Consider the following 22,025-nt stretch of genomic DNA (forward strand, 5'->3'; position numbering starts at 1 on the left):
TACAAACATTTTACACTCTTATGCAGAAAGTCTTGTGGTGGCCAGAGGGGGAGTGGGGGTTAAGTCTGACACATGGCAGCGCGCAACCGCGTGTAGTGAGCTAAAGGTTGCACGCTAAACGACAGGATCTGCCGCAAGAGCTCCAATAAATGTATGTGGCAGGTGCCATTGAGCATAAACATGTATTTATGAGCAAGGAGTCCTAAGAAGTAACCGTGACTGTGACTCCATCTAGCACAGGACAGCTCTGCTCATGTTATAAATATGCTGGTCCGCAGCCTCTAGAAAGACGCAAAGAATATAGAGAAGTATTGTGTATGGTATCCCGCAGTCCTGACGTATAGACCACTCTAGCGATGTTCACGTATGATGAGTCTTCACTTGGATGGGAAAGACAGCTGTCCTAATAAAACCAGGTAATACAGCAGAAATGGAGAAGAAGTGGTAAAATATTTACTGCGGAGAAAAAGCTCCATTTCATTCACACCTCCTCATCGGCGTCAGAATCCCAGCTGTATCGTTTGCAGTAAAGCATGGGAGATCTCCGCTACAAACTAGTTTTAGCCATAAACTTTAAAATAATCTTAAATTACATAAACTCTGTTATTGTTTCCTTGCAACCTGTACAGGGATCAATATTCTGTTTGTATGTTGGAGAGTGTTAGATGTGTTAGATGCTCTAACAAGGCTTAGTACCCGCTTGTGTCAGTGGACCATTATGTGGCGTAGAAGACACCTTCTTAAGTTCTGGTTTCTGCCTCTTATGTATGTGTTCCTGTCCCCTGTAATACGTGTCAGAATATTCCATCAAACAGCTAGTCCGCTAATAGACAAAACATGTAATGCGGAGAATGCTTGTAACTACACCGCTCCCTTACACGTTAATCCAGAAATTGATGTTTAAATGCATGGAAATTGGTTTATACTTTTCCTGCACATGTTCAGCAGCTCGCCAGCTTGTTGCTTCTCTTTATTTCTTTTTATGTCTCATAACTCCATATCTATGAATCTCTGGACTCTTAATGTATATAAACTGGATATAGGATCCCTCTGGGTAACTAAAACGATAGAGAAGCACTAAAACTGGGTCTATAACTGCTTGGATTATTTACAAAATGTTACTTACGTTTTGGTGAAATGTCGCCTTTAATATAAGCAAAGTGGTTTGGAGGCGGCAACGAAATGGATATTCATATTTTATATTTATATATATATATATTTGGTTTCAGTCAAAAGGTGGAATTCACGTGCCTTTTTGTTGTGGACTAAGTGTGGTATGGTGGTATAATAATGCTAAAATCCACCGATTTCTCTCCAGGAAAGGTGACTTTATGTTGCAGCATAGGGTGTATTCGGTTTTATATGTATAATAACATTTTCATGTGACTATGATTCTTTAGAACGTGCCTGAAGTCCAGATTTCTGGGGAAGCTCATAATAGAAGCACAGAGAATATTATAGAAGAAATGGAGTCTTTTGGAGAGAGTTAAGTCGAAATTATTTCAGAAAAGCCCATGACCACATGTTGTTAATAAAGCGGCATGGCAACCCTAGCAGTTAACAGGAGGATATCCCTTTTAGGTTGAGCCACGGTATACTTTGATGTGGGATAAGATGGGGGTTTAATGCCGGGTTCTTTGGTAACCCATACATTTAACGAGCCATGAATCTGCAAAAGAGCGCTGAGTAGGTGAGGAGATTTGGTGCAAAAAAAATGTATTTATTACATGAACTGGGCACAATATCAAAAGTTCACAAAGAAAGGCAAAGGGGTCTCTAAAATCGGAGATGTTTCTAAACACATTGAAATGCTTTTCTGCTGTTCTTCAGGTGAACTAACAGTGTGTCTTCAATAATCCCGAGGAAACCTCTTGTGAAATGTTTTCTTTAATCAGTTGCACGTAATCATTACAGTGTATGCTGTTAGCGGAATATGTTTATTATCGGGCCAATGTATTTAACCATATGTCTTCTGCTAAAGAGCAGCCCGTAGCTCTAAGAGTGTTGGGTTGTCTATATCGTGACTGCACAACCCCAGTCCTCGAGGCCTCCAACCGGGGTGCCATTTTGTATATCTCAACTTGAGCACAGGAATATTTAACCCCTTCTTTACTGAGGGTAAAATCTAAAGCTTTTTTGTGTTTTTTATGGTATGTGTAGCTTTAATTACCCTTTTTGAATTTTTGCTGCACCCATACAAATTATAAATCATTGTTTCAAGGAGAGATGAGGCTTTCTTTTTCGGGCAGTAAAACTAATATTAAAAACTCCTGACATTATTTTTGCAGTAAGAGTAAGTTTGTAACGGTGACAATGAGCAAAAAAACACCCAAAAAACAAAACTATCAGTAACGCACATGGTTAACCCACTGAAAAGTAGATACCCTGGGGAATTTCATTGGGAGCTTTTGGACATTTGGTCTTTGCCAGTGTTATTATTTTACATTTGTGTTGGTTATTGTTTGCACGGGTTTTGCACCAAACATCTCCAAAATGTATACAGCTGCCCCATATGCACCCCCTTCAAGACATGCGACGGCATACTAAGCAAACACAGTTTAGGGTTTTCAATCAATGATACAAATAATTCCTTGCCTTCTAGCCGCCCTTGAGGACTGGAGTTGTATGTACAGCCCTGGTCTACACATTTTAGCACTTATTTTCTTAATGAAGTACCACAACCTTGATGCTCCTGGTGATCAGGCAGTCATGGACTGAGTTTGTAGAGACGATAAGTATGTTTGAGACACAAATTTAATTAAAAAGAGGCTCCAGCCATCATCTCCATTTTAATGCATAATATAGCTGGGTGTGGATGGCCGAGTGTGTGTCTGTATGTGTATGGGGGACTAATGAGACCCCTTTACGCATGCGCAGAAAGCTCCCCCAATGATATGAATGCTTTCCTACCAGCTTTCCTTTCAGAAGGATTTTTTGCTCATTTGAATGAGTTTTTCCATAAATCGGAGCTATTGAGGCTCAGTGTTCCAGTTTGCACTATGTCACTGGGTGTCTCTATGCCTGCTAGGTATGACCTGCTTTGAGCACTAGGAAAAAACTAAACGGGTTGAAAAGGGCAGTAAGTATCCAATATGTTATTAAACGGAGTGTGAGACCAGTTTATCATTGTACAAAACCCAACACATTTTATGCAAGTCAGTCTCTAAAAGTCAGTTTTTGGACCAATGGGTTTATTATTTACAAAGAAAACTATTATTTGCCAGGTCAGTGGGTATCATCGCTTTGGTGTTTTTTTTGTTTTTTCCTTTTTTTTTTTTTTACGTGACCTTGCCAAGAATTTCAATGACACCCTCTGGCAGCTCTCAAAATTTTAGACATGATGTCATAAAAGGGGCACAAGAGACCTTTCAATACTAGATTGTTAGGTTATGTTTAGCGTAAAGGCGCATTTGGCAGGTTCAATGAGCGCTCTTTGCACAACCTTTTTCTTGAATATTTAATGTCCTTATTACAGTAAATAAAAGGCCAGTATTTTGTATAACTTGTTTAATCTAAAAATGTAAGATATATTTTCTGTTCAGCTTTTAGACTAAGAAGTGAATAAATGCTTGGGTTTTTTTTCTCCCTTCTTCCTCTTTTTCTTTTTAATTAAAAATGCAGATTTTTCCTGTATTACTGTGACGAACATTATAAGTCATTGCCACGATTGGCATTATCTGTCTCATAAACCAAACGAAAAATTATAATTTAATTTATAATAAAAAAATTCATACCCTTCCTTGAAAAAGTCAAATGCTCTCCCAATCTTGTGTTTAATATTTAATATCCGTATTGTTTAATATATACAATTTAGCGTGACATCACACCGTGGTTAGAAACACTTTGTTACCATCTGTTTATCGAAACAACTCGGTGAAGTGTCTAATAGATTGAAAGCTTCGTAGAAATAAGAGCATGTTTGTTACAATGTGAAGGCGTTTTTTTCTTTTCGTTTTAAAGGTCAGTACCCTTATGATGAAGAACACATTTGGGGATAGCTGTTATCAGGGCGGTGGTTCTGGGTGGCCTAGGTGCGCACGTAATGCATGCTATCCATCACCGACTTACATTTGGAGAGTAAGGTAGAGATTTAAAGGCTGTATGTTTTATTCATCTGTATGAAGTTTAGCTTTTGTATCGTCACCCAGACAACTACACAATCCCATCTGTATTACTGCGGCGGTTATCCTATGTCTTCAATTTAAAGTCAGATGCATTCTTTTTGCCTTACACATTAAATGCTCCCTCTGCTTCTCCGTTTGGCATTCTATAAGAAGATGTTTCCAAATATTTCACATTTTCCCACACTCGTATCTTTTTCCCCAGTTACTTTTTAAATCTTGTTTTCTTCACCAAGTTGACCCACGTATAACCTTTCCTTTAATTGTATTTTTTATACCATGCCTTCAGTTTTATTGCACAGTTAAATGTTCAGAAAGCTTATTTTTATCTCATGTTCTCCTTTTGGATTTCTTGCTCTCCTTATATTACCTGGAAATGGCAAGTCGTGTTCATAAACGTTTACAACCTCCCATGATTTCCCCCTGTTAGTAGAACGCTCATGTAAGTTGCTTCTCTTGTTAATAAGAAAAAGGTAAACAGGTTTAAATATTACAGTAATAATTGTTACTGTATCATTCTCTTTTCTTTGTCCTCCTATTTTTTTAATTTTTATCCTTTCAGATTTTTTTTTTTTTACTACAAAATCCTTTAAATGGAGGAAGATGTATTAGGAAAGTCCAAAATAGCACTCTGCTGATGTTGTTGTTTTGAGTGCCCTGTAAGGATTGTGTCCAAAGGACAAATGTGATCTGTGATTGAACAGGGAACAATATGAGTCTTTGTCCTTCTGTGTACTTAATATAATGTAAAACTGCGACAGAACTCTGCCATGGAATTGGGAAGATCCTTGATATACGGTATAGCTTTACATATTCAGTAAAAGAATAGAGAAAAACAGTAGGTGTGCATTTTCTCATAATAGTCGTAAGAAAGTTTGAGCCGTCTTTCCAAATTTTTTTCTCCCTCTTCCACTGCAGTCATCTCTAACTCCACCAGACTCCAATGACGTAACAGGTTCATTCGCATGTTTGCTATCAGGAAATTTGAGACACCCTAAAAAATCTAATACATGATAATATAAATGCTAAATTGTTATAATATTCCCATCTGTTCATTGCCTCTACCCTTATTTCGCTGTGTGTGTTTGTGTGTATTTATACGCACGCACGCACACACATACATACATACACACAAACACACCGATCAGCCATAACACTATGACCACTGACAGGTGAAGTGAATAACACTGATAATCTTGTTATCGTGGCACCTGTCTGTGGGTGGGATAGATTAGGCAGCAAGTGAACATTTCATCCTCAAAGTTGATGTGTTAGAATCAGGAAAAATGGGCAAGCGTAAGGATCTGAGCAACTTTGACAAGAACCAAGTTGTGATGGCGAGACGGCTGGGTCAGAGCATCTCCAAAACTGGAGCTCTTGTGTGATGTTCCTGGTCTGCAGTGGTCAGTACCTATCAAAAGCGGTCCAAGGAAGGAAAAGCTGTGAACCGGCTACAGGTTCATGGGTGGCCAAGGCTTATTGATGCAGGTGGAGGGTGAAGGCTGGCTGTGTGGTCAAATCCAACAGACCAGTTACTGCAGCTCAAATTGCTGAAAAAGTTAATGCTGGTTCTGATAGAAAGCTGTCAGAACACACAGTGCATCACACTTTGTTGCCTATGGGGGTGCGTAGCCGCAGACCAGTCAGGGCACCTGAGCATAAGTAGCGGACCATGGAGCAATAGAAGAAGGTGGCCTGTCTGTGGGTCGCTTACCTGGAGAACACATGGCACCAGGGTGCATCCATGGAGGCCGCACCTCGCAACTTGCAGGACTTAAGGATCTGCTGCTAATGTCTTTGTGCAAATTACACAGCACACCTTCAGAGGTCTAGTGGAGTCCATACAGGTCTGTTTTGGCGGCAAAAGGGGGACATTAGGCAGGTAGTCATAATGTTATGGCTGATGGGTGTATATATGTATATATATATATATATATATATATATATATATTAATGTTGCAGGTTTAGGAGTTGCTTAAGTCGGGATAATGATGAACATGTAAATAACGGGGAATTATTGTACAGTAGATTCTAGGAGCCGGAAGACAGGCTGCTTTTGTGTCTTTCCTTCAATGCCCAGTGTTGCTACTGTGACTTATATAGCTCTCTAGGTGTAAAAATTGATACTGAGCTACTAACACTTATTTAACGTTTTTCTTGTAACCATAGGTGCCAAAATAATTCCCAAATTGGGAAAACAGCTTTCAAGTCCCCCTCCTTTTGATTGTATATGTATAAAATCTGTAGACAGTATGCAGGTATTTACTAAAATCATTTTTTTCCAAATTTGCCTGTTGGGGAAAACAAGTGGTTCTAAAATGACGTTTCTTTCCCGCATATATGAAAGAACCTGTGTGGAATATAACTATTGCAAATTCACAAACAAGCAGTGGTACAACAATAAATTAATAAATAAATTAAAACTTCAATGAAAAACTATTAGTTAGCTTTACTTTTTTGGTGAAGTTTTTAGTTCCACCCTTCTTTCCAGGGGTTATGTCCACACGACACAACAGAGGTGTGTGCTGCACGTTCTTGCCTCTGTACACATGCAGGATGACTAAATCTCACCTTTAACTGGGAACATTATGTGAAATGTATAACGCATAAGACGCTCCACCTTATGAGATACATCTTTTATAAATATCCTAGTTTAGACATGTGACCGGACCACCTCCATATACAATCTGATCCCATTGTGTTTTAAGAGTCCCTAGAATTTGTTCTGCTGATAAGTAATTATAAATGTTATTTTAGCAATTTAATAATGTCATATACACGTGGCACAACGGGACTTGTGGGTCACGTGCTCATTATAAACCCCTGTGTCACAGCAACACTGAAACCCTTCATAGCTTTTAAGAAATGGGCTTACACTGGACTTTAATAGTCTCCAAAGTTCATTTATAACAACATCCACAAAGAATTTTCACGCCGTTCCTATAAAAGCGATCACAACGTGCACACAGTGAACATGTTTTCGGGGCTGTTGAGGTAGCTCCAAAAGTCTTTCTACTAGTTAGTGTTCCATGGGGAGATCTGGAAATGCTAGAGGTCAGTGTGTTGAGGCAAAAGACAGAAGGAAAAGCCTTTTTTTGGTTTCCTTTTAGCTTCTAAAGCTACACATCTGGCTATAAAATTGCTTCAAAAGTCACAGCTTATCCTTCATTCTCATTAATTTTTACCAAACTGTGCCAAGAACTTATCAGGGTGCGTTACTCCGTCCATCTGTAACCTACTGCAAGCTTGCTGCAAGGCTCTGAGAGCACCTGGGAGTTTGGCCCCGTAGGAATTGGTACTTTAGTTTGTAGTCCTGTGGTTGTTATTGCATGTCTAAGTGTCTTTGCAGGTGGGGATAAATTTGGTGTTTGGGTTATTACCTGACTGGCGTCAGTAGCCAATTACAGGGATGCATTCAAGGGTCCCACCATTGTGTTTGATAAATAACACTGCTTCATTATTTTGTCAAAGTTGTATTTTAGAGAAGTCGGTATAATTTGCGGGGAACTTGCCCTTTTCTTCTCTTCATGCTGTTCATAAGTATATGACCATGACCATCACACCCATTCCAAAAAGCAAAGGCAATATTTTTTGCCCCCTCTTTGTGGCTATAACAGCCTCTACTCTACAAGACTTCCATATAGTGAAGAGTGATTTATCACTCCAGAGAAAGCATTTCCACTGCTCCTGAGTACAGTGACTGTGTGCTTAACAGCACTCCAGCTGGCACGTGGCATTGTGCTCGCGTGGAGCTGCTCGGCCATGGAACCCCATTTCATGAAGCTTCTGGCACTCAGTGCTTGTGCACATTTAGAGTCGCTGAGCTCTTCAGTGCGATCCATTCTACCGCCAACATTTGTCAGCAGGAAATCGCTGCTATTTGAGTCAGTGGTAGTGCTATCTGCGTATGCACATGAGGGGTCTTGTTAGACCCCTGGATCTCTTTCGTCAGCCAGCGTTGGAGCTGACTGGCAGTGAGTGTACTGCTTTAGTAAGTGGATGATGTGTTCAGCCGAATACATCTCTTGGCAGTTTAGGGGACTGGAAAGGAGGGTTTCTGCAGACTCTTCCCCATGTGAAAAGGAGACCACATGAAGACTCCTTAACTGGGATGTGCACTACATTCACATTTCTTGAACTGCTTATCAGCAAAATACAAAAAAAACATACTACAAAACATTTTGAATCTTCTGAATTTGACAACAATATATACTTATTATATATATATATATATATATATATATATATATATATATATATAGTATAATATATGCACACTTTTGATATCTGTTTGATCTTGGATTTGTCAGTAGGTGTCTCTCCCATTTTGCTTTATTTTATGATGGATTATAATTTAATATATAACACCCCAAGCAAGGTGACAAGCAGTCCTTTTAAATAGTCACTTTTATATAATTACTGTATAACTAAACACGTGACTTTTTAATGTCAGACAGCCTCAGGGGAAATCTGTACTTAATCTGCGCTGAATTTTCTTTTCAGACCTCTTGAAAATGACTCAATCCAAACACAACATTCAGCCTATCTATGAATTGCCATCATGGGTTGGTTTTTTTTTTTTGCGCAAATGAAAATGGCTTAAGATAGCACTTGTTACTGTGTTATTACTGTGTTACTATGTCTTAGCTATGTGGGGATTATCAACTATTAGACAGATTTTCTATGTGTCCAAAGATGTAGGGTGTGCTAACTCTTGACTTTTTCCACGTATTGAGCCTCCACCTCTGGACATGTGGTGTTTCTTATGAACATCCTTCCATCTTGTACTCTGATATACTTGATATAGTTGTGGAATTTAGTGTGTTTTGTGTTCGCTGTGTGGTTTTCTTTCTACACAAGTGACTAAATTCTGATTTACTGGATTTAAAATCCTTAGCTTCTAGCATACTTCATTATTAAATGAACAAAGTGAAGAAGACTGGGGATTATGTTATAATATGTTATATGTGCCTCCAGCTGAATCCAGTGCTGGACTAGTTTATAACTGGGAGAATGGAAATTCTACTGGCATTCCACCAGATTGTGGCTGGAGCTGTGGGTATATTTTACATTTTGGAGGAAATTAGGAATTATTCATTTAGTAGTCAGATGGAATAGTTTCTGTTTTGACCATACAGTACAAGGTAGTTTTCTAACCGCTTACGAGACATGACTGATATAGGTACGGTTGCCATATCAGACATGGTTTGATGGACAGTTATACATTTCTCATGTTTCTGATCAGCATATTTAAAGCACCGAGCTGCAATGTATGTGCTGTAAAAACTCAGTTATACATCCCACATACTGTAGGGCAGCATTCTAAATGTCAAATTTATTTGTGCCTCTCTATTTACATTAGGGTAGCGAACAGCCTCTGTCCTTATGCTAATTGACTTAACCAATTCCTGCAGTAAAATGGACCCCAGTATGCATTTTCCACAGATATAGGGCTGGGGTGGCTCTTTCAGAGGGATCTGGTGCGGCTCAAGTGAATCCACTTTGTGCCCTGCTGAGTTAGATGGAGGGGAAAAAGATACACTAAGCAGGGTATAGTAATGGTATAGATTGCCCTGTATGAGGGTCTATTCTTTTAGAGTAAGTCACCATGGCAACTAGTAATCACTTCCTGGCAGGAAGTACACATGGCACTGGTGTACCAAGCCCTCTGCTTGGCTTCCAGTAGGTGTTGAGGCAGGTGCTGCAGGCACATGGCACCCGGACACTCATGTTACCTGATTACATGGTGGTACAAAGGCAATGGCGGCAGCTCCCACGCGATACAGACACGTCTGACGAAGGGAAAGGTTTGTCAGTGATTAGTGTAAGTGTGAAGCATGTTACAGTGTGTTAGTGTTCGTGTAAGCATGTTACTGTGTGTAAGGGTTCGTGTAAGCATGTTACTGTGTGTTAGTGTTCGTGTAAATATATTGCAGTGTGTAAGGGTTCGTGTAAGCATGTTACAGTGTGTTAGTGTTCGTTTAAGCATGTTACTGTGTGTTAGTGTTTGTATAAGCATGTTACTGTGTGTAAGGGTTTGTGTAAGCATGTTACTGCGTGTAAGGGTTTGTGTAAGCATGTTACTGTGTGTTAGTGTTTGTATAAGTATGTTACAGTGTGTAAGGGTTCGTGTAAGCATGTTAGTGTGGTAGTGTTCGTTTAAGCATGTTACTGTGTGTTAGTGTTTGTATAATCATGTTACTGTGTGTTAGTGTTCGTATAAGCATGTTACAGTGTGTAAGGGTTCGTGTAAGCATGTTACAGTATGTACGGGTTTGTGTAAGCATGTTACTGTGTGTTAGTGTTCGTTTAAGCATGTTACTGTGTGTTAGTGTTTGTATAAGCATGTTACTGTGTGTTGGTGTTCGTGTAAGCATGTTACTGTGTGTTAGTGTTTGTATAAGCATGTTACTGTGTGTTAGTGTTCGTGTAAGCATGTTACTGTGTGTTAGTCTTCGTATAAGCATGTTACTGTGTGTTAGTGTTCGTATAAGTATGTTACAGTGTGTAAGGGTTCGTGTAAGCATGTTACAGTGTGGTAGTGTTCGTTTAAGCATGTTACTGTGTGTGTTGAAGGGGCTTGGAGGCCTCCACAGTAAGTCTTGCAGGTGGCCCGACAGTGTATCATGTTGGTAACCGTGTGCATGAGCATATGGTGTTAGAGTGTGTGGCTAAATGCTGTTTTTCTGAACACTTGATGTTAGCGAGTATGTCTGTTACTGTGTGATGTTAATGTGTAAGTGTGTGTGTTAGTAACAATTTAGCAATTTAATATTTATTAATAATTTGACTAATTTAATGTAATATATTTATCAGCTTATAAAGTGATTAGTGATTGCAGCCATTTATCATTTTTTTTAATTAACTGGATTATCAATATATATGTGCCAAATATTTAATTTATTGATCAATGCTTTATTGAAAAATAATTTTTCAAGATATCCATTATCCTTAGAATGGAACATATTTCTTCATAACGGTGTCTGCATATATATATACCGTATATATACGTGTGTGTGTGTGTAGGGGTGACCAAAGCTTTAAATACATGAAAATAAAAGCATGATTGGGAGGAAAAATACTTGGCTCCTACATTTTTCCGGCTGGCTCGTAGATCCAAACCCTTGTTTTAAGAAGGTATGTCATACCGCTACTTGTAGTATGGAGCGCTCGTGTCTGCAATGAGTGATATAACTACAGCTCTGATGTTGTGTAAATTTGTCTGCCCAGCAGTGTAACAGAGGAAACATTTCTATTTCTGACATGTCCGTTCTGTTACTTGATTTAAACCCTTCTGGCCGAATTAATTGAAATACAAATCTTCACCATGGACCGGTTCCATATGTTTATGTATTCTAAATGACCAAATCTCTTGCATGCTTGTGCAAACACTAATGTTCTATTTCCTAGTCAGATTGTTTAAATATACAAATGCGGAAAAATGACGCTATGACTGCTTGGCTTTCTTTATGACCGTGCGACAGTGTGAAATCGCCACATGACTATTTTTATTTTAACAGCAATGGTTTGACATGGCAGCAGAAGACTATTAGCTTGGCATAGGTTGTCATTTAAGTGGCTTTATTCCTTAATTAGTAGTTTAGCCCTGTGATTAAGGCTTCCTGGATCCTTGTTCAAAGCGTGGCGAGTGCTGCAGGACCCGTATCAAGCGGGATCAATCGCAGGGGAAATATGCTGCTAGGTGAAGCTGAGCCTACAGATCTTCAAAGTGCGGCTCTCCCGGCTGCCATTCATTCGCAGGGCCTTCTGAAGACATTTATAATGCACATATTTCATGAAATGTCTAAAATATAATTGGTGTTCCTTTTCCTTTTTCATTTTCACATGTTTATTGTCATCTGGTGTGAGCCAGATTTATGGAGCTGCAGTAGTTTTAGTGCGTTTTGGCCTCGCTGTTTTTATGACATCATCTTGATCTATATTCAGTGTGTGATTTCAGTTGGTCCCAGTGTTAAATATTTTCATAATTATGCTAGTTTTGGCATTCCACTTGGAACGTTCTCACATCTCTTTAATGAACATGTTTTACCTCTGGGCTTATGAGACAAGCTCAAGTTTGAAAAATTAATAGCGTCGTTTTAATGCTAAGCTTTTGCAGAAACGTGTGAGCACAGAAGTATATTTTTTTGGAGGTAATGTTCTTGAGGTGTAATAAAATTACATACTGTACAGGAATGTGTATCCACGTTAGCTTTATCTGGATTAACGCAAACAAATACTTGAATTTTGTTTATATATTGTGCAGCCTTAAAAATTACTTTTTTTTTTTTTTTAATCATAAAGCATTTTTTTTAACATACATGCCTCAACCATCGATCAAACAGATATGTTTGCATCTTACATATTTTTCTATTCTTTGACACCAATTTTGATCAGGATTTTGTTCAAGGCAATCTTGATAAGGACTGACAAAACATATTAAGGGTTATCAGTATAGGATTCTTAAAAGCATAAAGGTAACTCGGTTTATTTGATGCGCGTATAACGCAGGCACTTTATTCCTGAAGGGTATACAACACCCCTAGTTTAGAGAGGGAAAAAAGGAAAGAGCAAAAAGTTTACACCGAATATACTTGGGTAGCGAGACATGGTTGTCTCCTCTGTCAGACTGTTAGCCGCCTATATGTCCTACTGGAACGTGTTGAGCACTATGAGATGTGATATGTTCTGAGCTTTAGTCCCCAGTCTGCCCGACCGTGGTGGGGTACATGTTCGGTGTTGTAGGAATCCGCAATCTGTCAAGCTCTAGTATATCAGATGTGCGTCTTAACGTCCAGTCTGCCCTTCTGTGAGCTCGGCATTACCCACATGTAGAAGATCATCATTAAATCGTTTTGTTTGCTCTGAGGTTTCTGCTATATGCAGTAATATTAAGTGGGAGGAACGTACTGGATCCCATGGATGTAGAAGTGCTTGATCTGAAGGCAGTACATTTTGTAAAAGGGTTATTTCTGAGCAGTTCACTCGGGCTTTTCGAGGCATGGAGAAAGGTGTGTGACTGATTAAGACCATGTGAGAGCAAACTGCGCCAAGAATCACATTGTTATATATTGAGGGAGCTCTGTGGTACTGATACTGTATCAGCAGGACTCCATTACTGTAGGTTTGCGGATGTATGCGTATTTTCACAGATTTTGTATGTGTTTTCCAAGATTAGTCTGTGCATGACCTACAAGCAGAACTTTACTTTAGTAATGTTTATCTTGTGTCTGGTATGTTTGTGTTAATTGTGCCTAGATCCTCTTATAGTATACACTGTGCTGCGGGATAATGATTTGCGTGTAGGGAGCGTTCCCCTCATTAATGCCTTTTACTAACTATCTTGGCCAGACACCCCAGGCTTGCGCGGCAACACCTGCTGTTACAGCATCTGGAGCTATCAGAATACTACAAAGTAGACCTTTGTCCTGCTGGAGTGGGAGAGAAGTGAATTACTTTGCAACTCAGTAGATCCCAGCCGAAGTCCCCAAACCTCACTAAGAGCAACATTTCAGCTCTAATGTTGTCCCAGGGAGCCCCCTATACAAACAATGCTATGAGAGTTAGCCAATAAATGGTATCATTTTAACTATACTTTTCTCCTGTTTTTCAAAGACTAACACTTTATATCACGAAAGTACTATGTAAGCAAGAATCTCAAGAGCAAGGAAATGTGTTCGACCAAACCGAAAATAGCGAGGTCAGGGGCAAAGGCACATGAAGGTATTCTGCAGAATCCCCTGCATTTGGAAGGGGGGCATCATGGAAATGTAAAGATACCTCTCAGCTATCCTAGCCACCTTAGTTAATATGATGACCTGTGTGTGTCTTCTGCTATCAACCCCATTCCTCACCCGCCATCATGTTCTCTAGAGGAGCTCCAATCCCATGGAATCTGCCAACTCTGATTCCTGGATGCCAGAAACCCCCTCTAAACGTTTTCATGAAGGTATATAAAGTGATCCCCTGTGGGTCAGAGGACAGCATGGCCAAGGTTGTGTAGTGTGAGTAGGTAATACAATATTAAAACATTAACTCATCATATTCCTAATCCTCCCTGTTGTAGTATAGTGTTCTGTACCTATGTAATAGTGAAATAGTGTATATACATTGAAATGCTGAAATACATTTGCTCACAGTTGTGATATTTATTTGGGGTAGTATTCATGTTTGTAATGTATGTAGCCACGCTAGTAATTTTGTTGCAACAGTACTTCGTACATTTCTGATGTAACCTCAGTCGATCACGTGCGTTTAAGCAGGACCCTATGGAGTAGGGTGACCACGTCGGCCATGTTTTCCAGGACGCATATATCATTTTTCCATATTGCTGACCAGCCCAGATAAAGTCCTGCAGTATGGGTGATGTATAACTGACTAATTGGTTCCGTTCCATGAGTCTATACACCCCCATACTGCAGGGCTGCATTTTACCTGGGCTGGTCAGCAATATGTAAACATGTGTCCTGGAAAACATGGCGGATGTTTTCACCCTACAATTCAGTAAGCGTGTTCAGTGGAGAGTGTTGCTTAAGGGCTGCAGCTGTGTTTCCATAAACAACAAAGAAAGGAAAGTTTTTTTTCACCATTATTCCACTATCTTTCCCCCTTTTTGTCGCCAGTTTTAAACCTTCTTTCTACATTTATAATTCAGTAACTGTGCCTGATTGTGTCCTGGGTATTACATTTCTAGTAGAATAGAGGTTTAGTCTGTGTGTAACGTATATTTATATATATATATATATATATATATATACTTATTACTTATACTATTACTTAGTAATATATATATTACTCGGAGGGTGTTAGAGGAACAGCCAGCAGTTTGCTTCGTGGTGCATTGTGGGTATTTCCGGCACCAATGGTGTTAACCAGCAGATCTTTGGTAAACAGTCACCAGGGGTGTTTATCTGTTTGGTGACCTCTTTGCTGCTCTTATAATCAAACAGCCTTCTACCCCATGAAGCATCTTTAATGAAGCCTGGGATGGGGGAGGGGTGGAGAAGAGCTGGACATCATTAGTGATCCTGATAAAGGTGGATTAGGTTTCCTCCATTTATTTTGAAAGCTCTGGGTTTCCCTCCACTCTTTAACCTGCCGACCCCTACTAGACATTTTTGAGGTAATTTATTTAGCGCTGCCAATCTACTGTGTGCTCAGAATATAACCTTATATATATGTTTATTGAAACAATTATCACCTGCTGATGACCTTAGTATGACTATATTAACCCCGATTAAAATCATGTCAGCCCTGTTATATGGAATCAGAGAATATTACTAACTGAGGATACCTTTTGGTTTAAGTTCTGTTTATGTAAGATTTGCTGTTTATGATTGAGTTTTTTTAAGTGAATTAGATTGCAAGCCTTTGGGTATCATCTTTACCGAATGTATTTATTTTCTTTCCGTGACCAACCCAGTTCAGCACCATACTGTTTATTGAACGTCACACATGTTTAACCATTTCCTCAGATGTTTTGCGTCGTGCGTTTCACTGGTAATGCCATTTTTAAGCCATTTACTCCATGCAGCTTTATCTTTTATTATTTTCTCTCCTGGTGTTTCCTGCTGTGCTTTCTTAGCGTGCAGACTTGTAATTATTATTATTTTAGTAGCAAATAAACCACGTGACACCTAATGTTTTCTTTCTTTGCTGATTTTAATCAGATAACTTCCAAGCTCACAAGCCATTTGGAGTATGGAGAATTTAGAGACTGATTCTTATCAGTTACTAGCAAATGGCTACCAAATTCCATCATTAAGGACTGACAGCTTTTTGATTCTTGTTAGAACGCTCGTATTTAACCCTTCATGTATTGGTGGGTTGAGGAGCGTGATCCACTGCTTTGACTTTATAAACACTGCTTTCTGAAGAAATCCTCATATTGGTTGATATTGTGTAGATTTAGTTATCGCCGGAGTTTTTCCTGGATTGTAATGATTTTTCTTGGTTTTGTTCCTAAAGGAGGACCATGAAAGCTGTGGTTCCAGTTCCACCAATCGGAGCACAACAGACAGCGTCAAATCCCAGACCAAACCGCGGAAGATCCAGCAAGCAGTCCCCGCCGACCCGGATCTGCCACCAGGTGACGGTTCTGTTATCTTCTTCAGTTTGCCGATGATTCTTTAGCATTACTTATGTGATGACTATATTTTCATTGGGCCAGATTCAGGACAGCTGCAAACTGCAACTCTGTAGCCGCGCATAACTGCTGTAGTATACTGATTTAGGAGCTAACATGACCCGTACTCCCATGATACCGTTACATCAGGGAGATTCCCAGTCCATTTATTAATCCAGTCGTAAATGGTCACCATTACATGTGTATCTAAATGAGTTGCCAGCTTCAAACCCTTATTAATTCATAATACACAGATTAATGGCTGACCTCTGATTCTTTATACAGCTGCAGAGGTTTGAAAAGTTGCCTTAGTGAACTGTACATACGTTCTGTTTCCATGTTATGTCAGATGCTATGGAAAGGGAGGAGAAACTGGCAGAAGTGAGAAGAGAGAACCACAATAATGTATAGAGAATAAGGAGAAGGATTATTGCAGAAGATGGTGGAGGAAGAGGCTGTAGACTTTAATCTAGCAGTCCTTATTTTGCCAATGAACCCCCTATATCAGCTGAATCCAGGACAGTTGAAATAAGAAAGGTATAAGAAGAAGAAGAAATGTATAAGTGATTCAGTGAAAATTGCAATGAAATTAGCAGAATGTGACCAGAGATAATTAGCACGAGAGAGGGCCTTATTAACTAAGCTATGAGTTGAACTATCCAGCTCACTAACTCTACGCTGCATTACCAAAAGGCCGACACCAGAAGGGCTGGCCTTGTGTAATGTTTGATAAAAGACACAATTTAAGGAATCCGTGGCCTACCATCCTGTCTGATAGGGCTCAGCATGTCCTTCCGGGGTTACGTCCTGCAAACCTCTTGTCCAGGGAGTTCAGAGTGCTTTCTGTATCCACTTTTCCCTGTCCTAAAGTTTACTTTGTTACATTTCCCCTGGCTGGCTTTTCATTTCTCTTCTGCTCCTGTTCACCTCACTCTGTAACCCTGGGTAGGTTGACATGAGGGTGAAAGGGCAGACGCGGTTACTGAGAAGGTCACAGTAGGTTGGCGGAGTGGTAAGTGGGATGTTTTATTATTGACAGCTCTCCCATTAGACCTCCTGCATTCCATCAGGCTTCTTACCGCAGACTAGGGATTCCTCCACTGCAGCCCTTTGAGAGGTTGTTTATTATGCTTTAACGCTGCCATAACAGCTTGACGATGATGGAATAATAGAGATATGTGTGAAAAATAGGTCCGCGGGGATACGTTGTTCTGTTGGCTTGTGATTTATTAAAGATCCTAATTGAACTATATTAAGGCCTCCTCTCGTAATACTCCTTACTACTAAAGCCTTCACTGCTGTATTAATCGTTTAAAGGAAATCTATCCTCAGCTCTCCGTACAATCATTTTAACACAACCTTATTTAGCACATTATCTGTTTTACATACTGGTAGATCTATCTTCCTGTACTTTTAGAGGCAAGCTTTCACAGTGCGTTGTTAATTACCTGATTATCCTCTGACACTTAATTTAAAGGAAAGGGAATTTTGTCACCTTAAATGTCTAGTGCTGGCCAGTGGAATGCTCAAAAATCTCACATTTACAGTGTTATACATTTAATAAAACACTAAACAGACCTAGACGTATTTATATGTGTGCATTTTAACATCCCGGAATCTCGTGACTTTCTGCAGATGTTGGCCGGTGGTGAGTGTCCTGCGCATGTGCGTTGCTAAGCAGGAATGCATATTGCCTTCCTGCGAGGGAAGAAGCTGGGGTGGGATGAAGACCCAATGTTTAGAGGAGTCTGATGAATTCCTCTTCACATCTAAAGGCAAAACAAGCTAAGGTGGCTGGAGCTTAGTACTTGGTTCTTGGTTCTGTTTGCGCATCACAGTCTGGTATACAGCGGGACGTGCAGAAACAATCAGGAGATCTGTGAGCCGTTCTAGCCTTATGCTCAATTGAGTAATCCAAGAAAATAAAATAAATGAAAACCACTATAATTATATACAAATTGGCATCATTATGTTATTATAACTGAAAAGATTGTAATTACCATAAAAAATATATAGAAACAGAGGCGCGCACAGCTTAAAAAATACACAGAACAAAGCAAGAATTTAGCACATACCCAGTGGGGGATGTTTATGCCTTAGCGAAATGTTTTTTTAATGGTATGGTATTCAGTGGGCATGTGCTGAATTATTGCTTTGTTTTGTGTAAATTGCCATAAGCAATATTACCTTCTGTGGATGAAAGGGGCAGAATTGTCATAATACATGGGGGGGGGGGGAACAAAAATGTGGAGGTGCATTTCAATTCTTAATTTGTATACAATAAAACCATATATAAAATGAGATTGAATACTAAATGATTTCACCTGCAGCCCTGCAAAGCCTAGAATCGGCCATTGATCATTGCATACGCTTGTTCTGTGAGATTGTACATTAAGGACGTTTGTTAGCGCTCATTAGATTTTCTTCTCAGCAGTTTTATTGCATGACTATTAGATGCATCTTCGCCTTGAAATTGATAGGGGAGACTTTGGTGGTCCGGTCATTAGCGCAGCTGTTTTAGAGCGTTCTCAAGGTTACGCAGAGCCGAGTTAGAATTGTCTCTTTATTTCGCCTCTTGTATCCTCATCGAATAAACAATTGCAAACTAAGGACACCAGCCTTCCCACTTGAATGAAGTATATGCTTTACAATATAAGCACGTGCCAATATTTGTACCCGTAACTCCAACAACTCTTTATTCTTTTAATCTTCCATTGCATAGAACTTCAATGCTGATTTTTGCCTAAAGTGGACGTTTTACCTACGCTGCTGAATATAACAATTTGTTAAAAAATGCAGCATTAGAAACATCATCCCATCATCATCACCACCATCCCAATCCCAACCCAGAAATTATTTTATCACTCAGAAAAAAGCTTCCCACAAGTTTCTGCTTTGTATGTGATTGGACATTCAGAGGAAACAAAGCAACAGATCTGTTAAAATATGTCTTTTATATCCCTAGTTATATATATATACACTCGATCCATACATATAACCCTGCTTGGGGAGGTGTGTGTGTCTGTATATATGTGTATGTGTGTGTATATATATATATATATATATATATATATATATACATATATATTTTAGCGCTATATATATGTGTATATATGTATATGAAATATGCATCCATAAAATAGTTTATCACAATTGCGATTAGAAACATTAACTATACCCTCTAATATGTTTAGCAAATTAACCTTAAATGACATTAAGCGGCTGGGACTTTTAATAGCCTTTTCTGGAAGTGTTTGGATGTTGATCTTTACTATAAACAGTTAGGAAAGTATTAAATTCTGTCCACCTAGCGCTCTGAATGATAGAATCTTCCCAGGTGAATGTTCAGCTAAAGATCTGAGCTCTAGAATCTACCTGCGTGAATATTCAGCTATACTTTGTGTCCGCTGGGTGACCGTCCACCTGCACGTCTCTGTATACCGCACTAGATGTGACCTACAGAGCGGCCGGTGTTCACGCTAAGAAATGGTCAAGCAGAAATCCAGCTGTGGGGACCAGGCTCGCTAATAAATGTTCTGCCTGTAATTTTCCCACCCGTTGCAATAGGCATCCATTGGGGAAAAACTGAAACAAAGTTGGAAAGAATTGGAAAATAAAACACACAGCACTTCTTAAATCACAGCGAATGTCTTGGACAGGAAAAGCTATTCTGCTACTTGAGTCAAAATTGCAGTGTTTGTGAGCAGCGATGCAAACAAGGAGGGTGTATGGGGAATTTGTTTCTAGCCAGGGGTATCTTGTTCTTGATCAATACACACATTTGTTAAAAAAAATAAATAAAAAAAATCAAATGTAGGCGCTATAAAAGGCACCATTAAATGTAACCCCAAAAGTAGAAAAGTGAGATAAATATCATAAATATACATGCAGCGTATTTTAAAGAGTGCCAGCAGATTCCATAATGCACTTACATTGAGACAGCATACGAAACATATAATTAACACAAACACAGGTTTGACACTGGACCTATGTACTAAAATCTTTTCAAATGGATGACGAGTCAGACGGACGCGTATTCGTGAAAGGGAATACAGTGACTGTTATACTTATTATTGCCTGGGCAGGTCATTAGGCTTCAATATTTTAAATCAGTTAATGAAACTTTCCAAGCACAAAAGCCTATAAACGGTTGTTGTACCATATATTGGACCAGTGAAATGGGTTAAGGCGTAGAGTCACATAACCCTTTCAAGACATTCAGCTCTCGGTTCTCCATGTGTAATCAGAAAGGCCCTCGGGGGTCTGGAGGGTTAAGTGATTTTATACAATCTGAATGTCGTTCTACTAAAAAGTAGAAAAAGCAGTATCTGAAATTAAAAGCTCCTGTTCTTATTCACGCAAGTGTGCCATCAAAAATGTACAATTTGAAGAGTAGCAGTTGAAGAAACCTTGCGTAAAAGAAGCAACCCCCCAACAAAAACTCCCCAGTTAACCCTATATGTGACAAAAATAGAACCAAAGCCCCTTTAAAGCTTAGAGTCCCATAGGGCCTATAGGCAGCACCTTTTTCACCTTTGTGGCGCAAAAAATAAATTTTAAGTGTGTTTTGGGGCAAAATGCCTTTGAAATGTGTGATGCGGCCCAATCTGTCTGTAAGAATAATGCTGCCGTTTGTAAAGGTTGTGCGATATTGCTGAGGATGAGGATATTTCTGTTAGATTTCGGTTAGAGGGATTGCACATCTGTTAATTGGACTTATCTGTTTATTTCTGTGCAGTAATTGCTGCAGCTATTAGCGCGTAATACTTTCCGTATACAGGACATATGAAGATAGGTAGGATAACATTTATTTCCTGCTTTTTATTCATGGGACCTTTACCTCTCGATATCGTATGAAGGAGTTTGTTGTTCTCCGTGCTACACGGTTCAGCACATTCAAATAGTCTTCTTCCCTTTGGATTAGCAGGTAACGGCTCCGTAAGAGGCCACGTGTTTGCAGCCCCAATACAACATGTTGGTTTTTTTTTTTCTCTAGAATATAAGTTTTAGTTGATTAGGTCAAAAAATCAAGGAATAGCACCAGGAGTTTGATCTCTGTTTTGTAGTAAAGACCATTAAAAACTATTATTTTTAATAAACTAGCAATAAACCCACCAAACCAAGTAATTAGTTTTCACTTGTGACCAGGATCCTTGTATTTTGTTATCCCTAATTCCACATAACCAACAATTGTTTTATTGAGAAAATAACAAACAAAAACTTGAATTACTATATTCTTACAGGATACGTCCAAAGTTTAATAAGAAGAGTTGTCAACAACGTCAACATTGTGGTGAACAACCTCATCTTGAAGTATGTTGAAGATGACATAGTCCTGTCTGTTAATATCACGTGTGCCGAGTGTTACACCGTGGATGAGTTTTGGGACCGAGCGTTTATGGATATTTTGGGTGAGTTCATAATTCCTCATTCTTCAAGCCTCTGGATTTGGAGCTTCCATTGAGTTCTGTGGGAGAACTTGTGTGTGGCTGGCTGTATTAGTTATGATGTAAGAAGTCTTACATAGCATAAAGCAGATTTAGATTTCTCGTCTGAGATTATGTATATGAGATTTCTTGCAGAACAATTGTCTTATTTTTTGCTGTGAAAGTGGTCTTATCCTCTATTTAATATGCAATTGCCCCCCTTAATGTGTTATATTTACTTTTGTTAGTATGTACAGAGAGATTTTTGTGTTTGACATTTTAGGGATAATGTTAATCTAAACCTCTTGTTACTTTGGTAGAGCAAAAAATACATTGCCTGCCCACAAATTCAAG

General features: G+C 39.2%; 1 protein-coding gene across 1 annotated transcript in view; it reads left to right on the forward strand.

Moving 5' to 3' along the window:
- The window catches only part of LOC149305589 (intermembrane lipid transfer protein VPS13B-like), a 383,703-nt gene that overhangs the window by 13,316 nt on the left and 348,362 nt on the right, over positions 1–22,025 (forward strand). The window contains exons 3-4 of the mRNA XM_089477585.1: positions 16,089–16,209; positions 21,489–21,656. Of these exons, the coding sequence (XP_089333711.1) occupies positions 16,089–16,209; positions 21,489–21,656 (289 nt within the window). The remainder of the gene's footprint in view (positions 1–16,088; positions 16,210–21,488; positions 21,657–22,025) is intronic.

Source organism: Sceloporus occidentalis, unplaced genomic scaffold (assembly GCF_023333645.1).
Source record: "Sceloporus occidentalis isolate IW3139 unplaced genomic scaffold, rSceOcc1.0.p SCAF_11, whole genome shotgun sequence".
In the NCBI taxonomy this organism is placed as follows: Eukaryota; Metazoa; Chordata; class Lepidosauria; order Squamata; family Phrynosomatidae; genus Sceloporus; species Sceloporus occidentalis.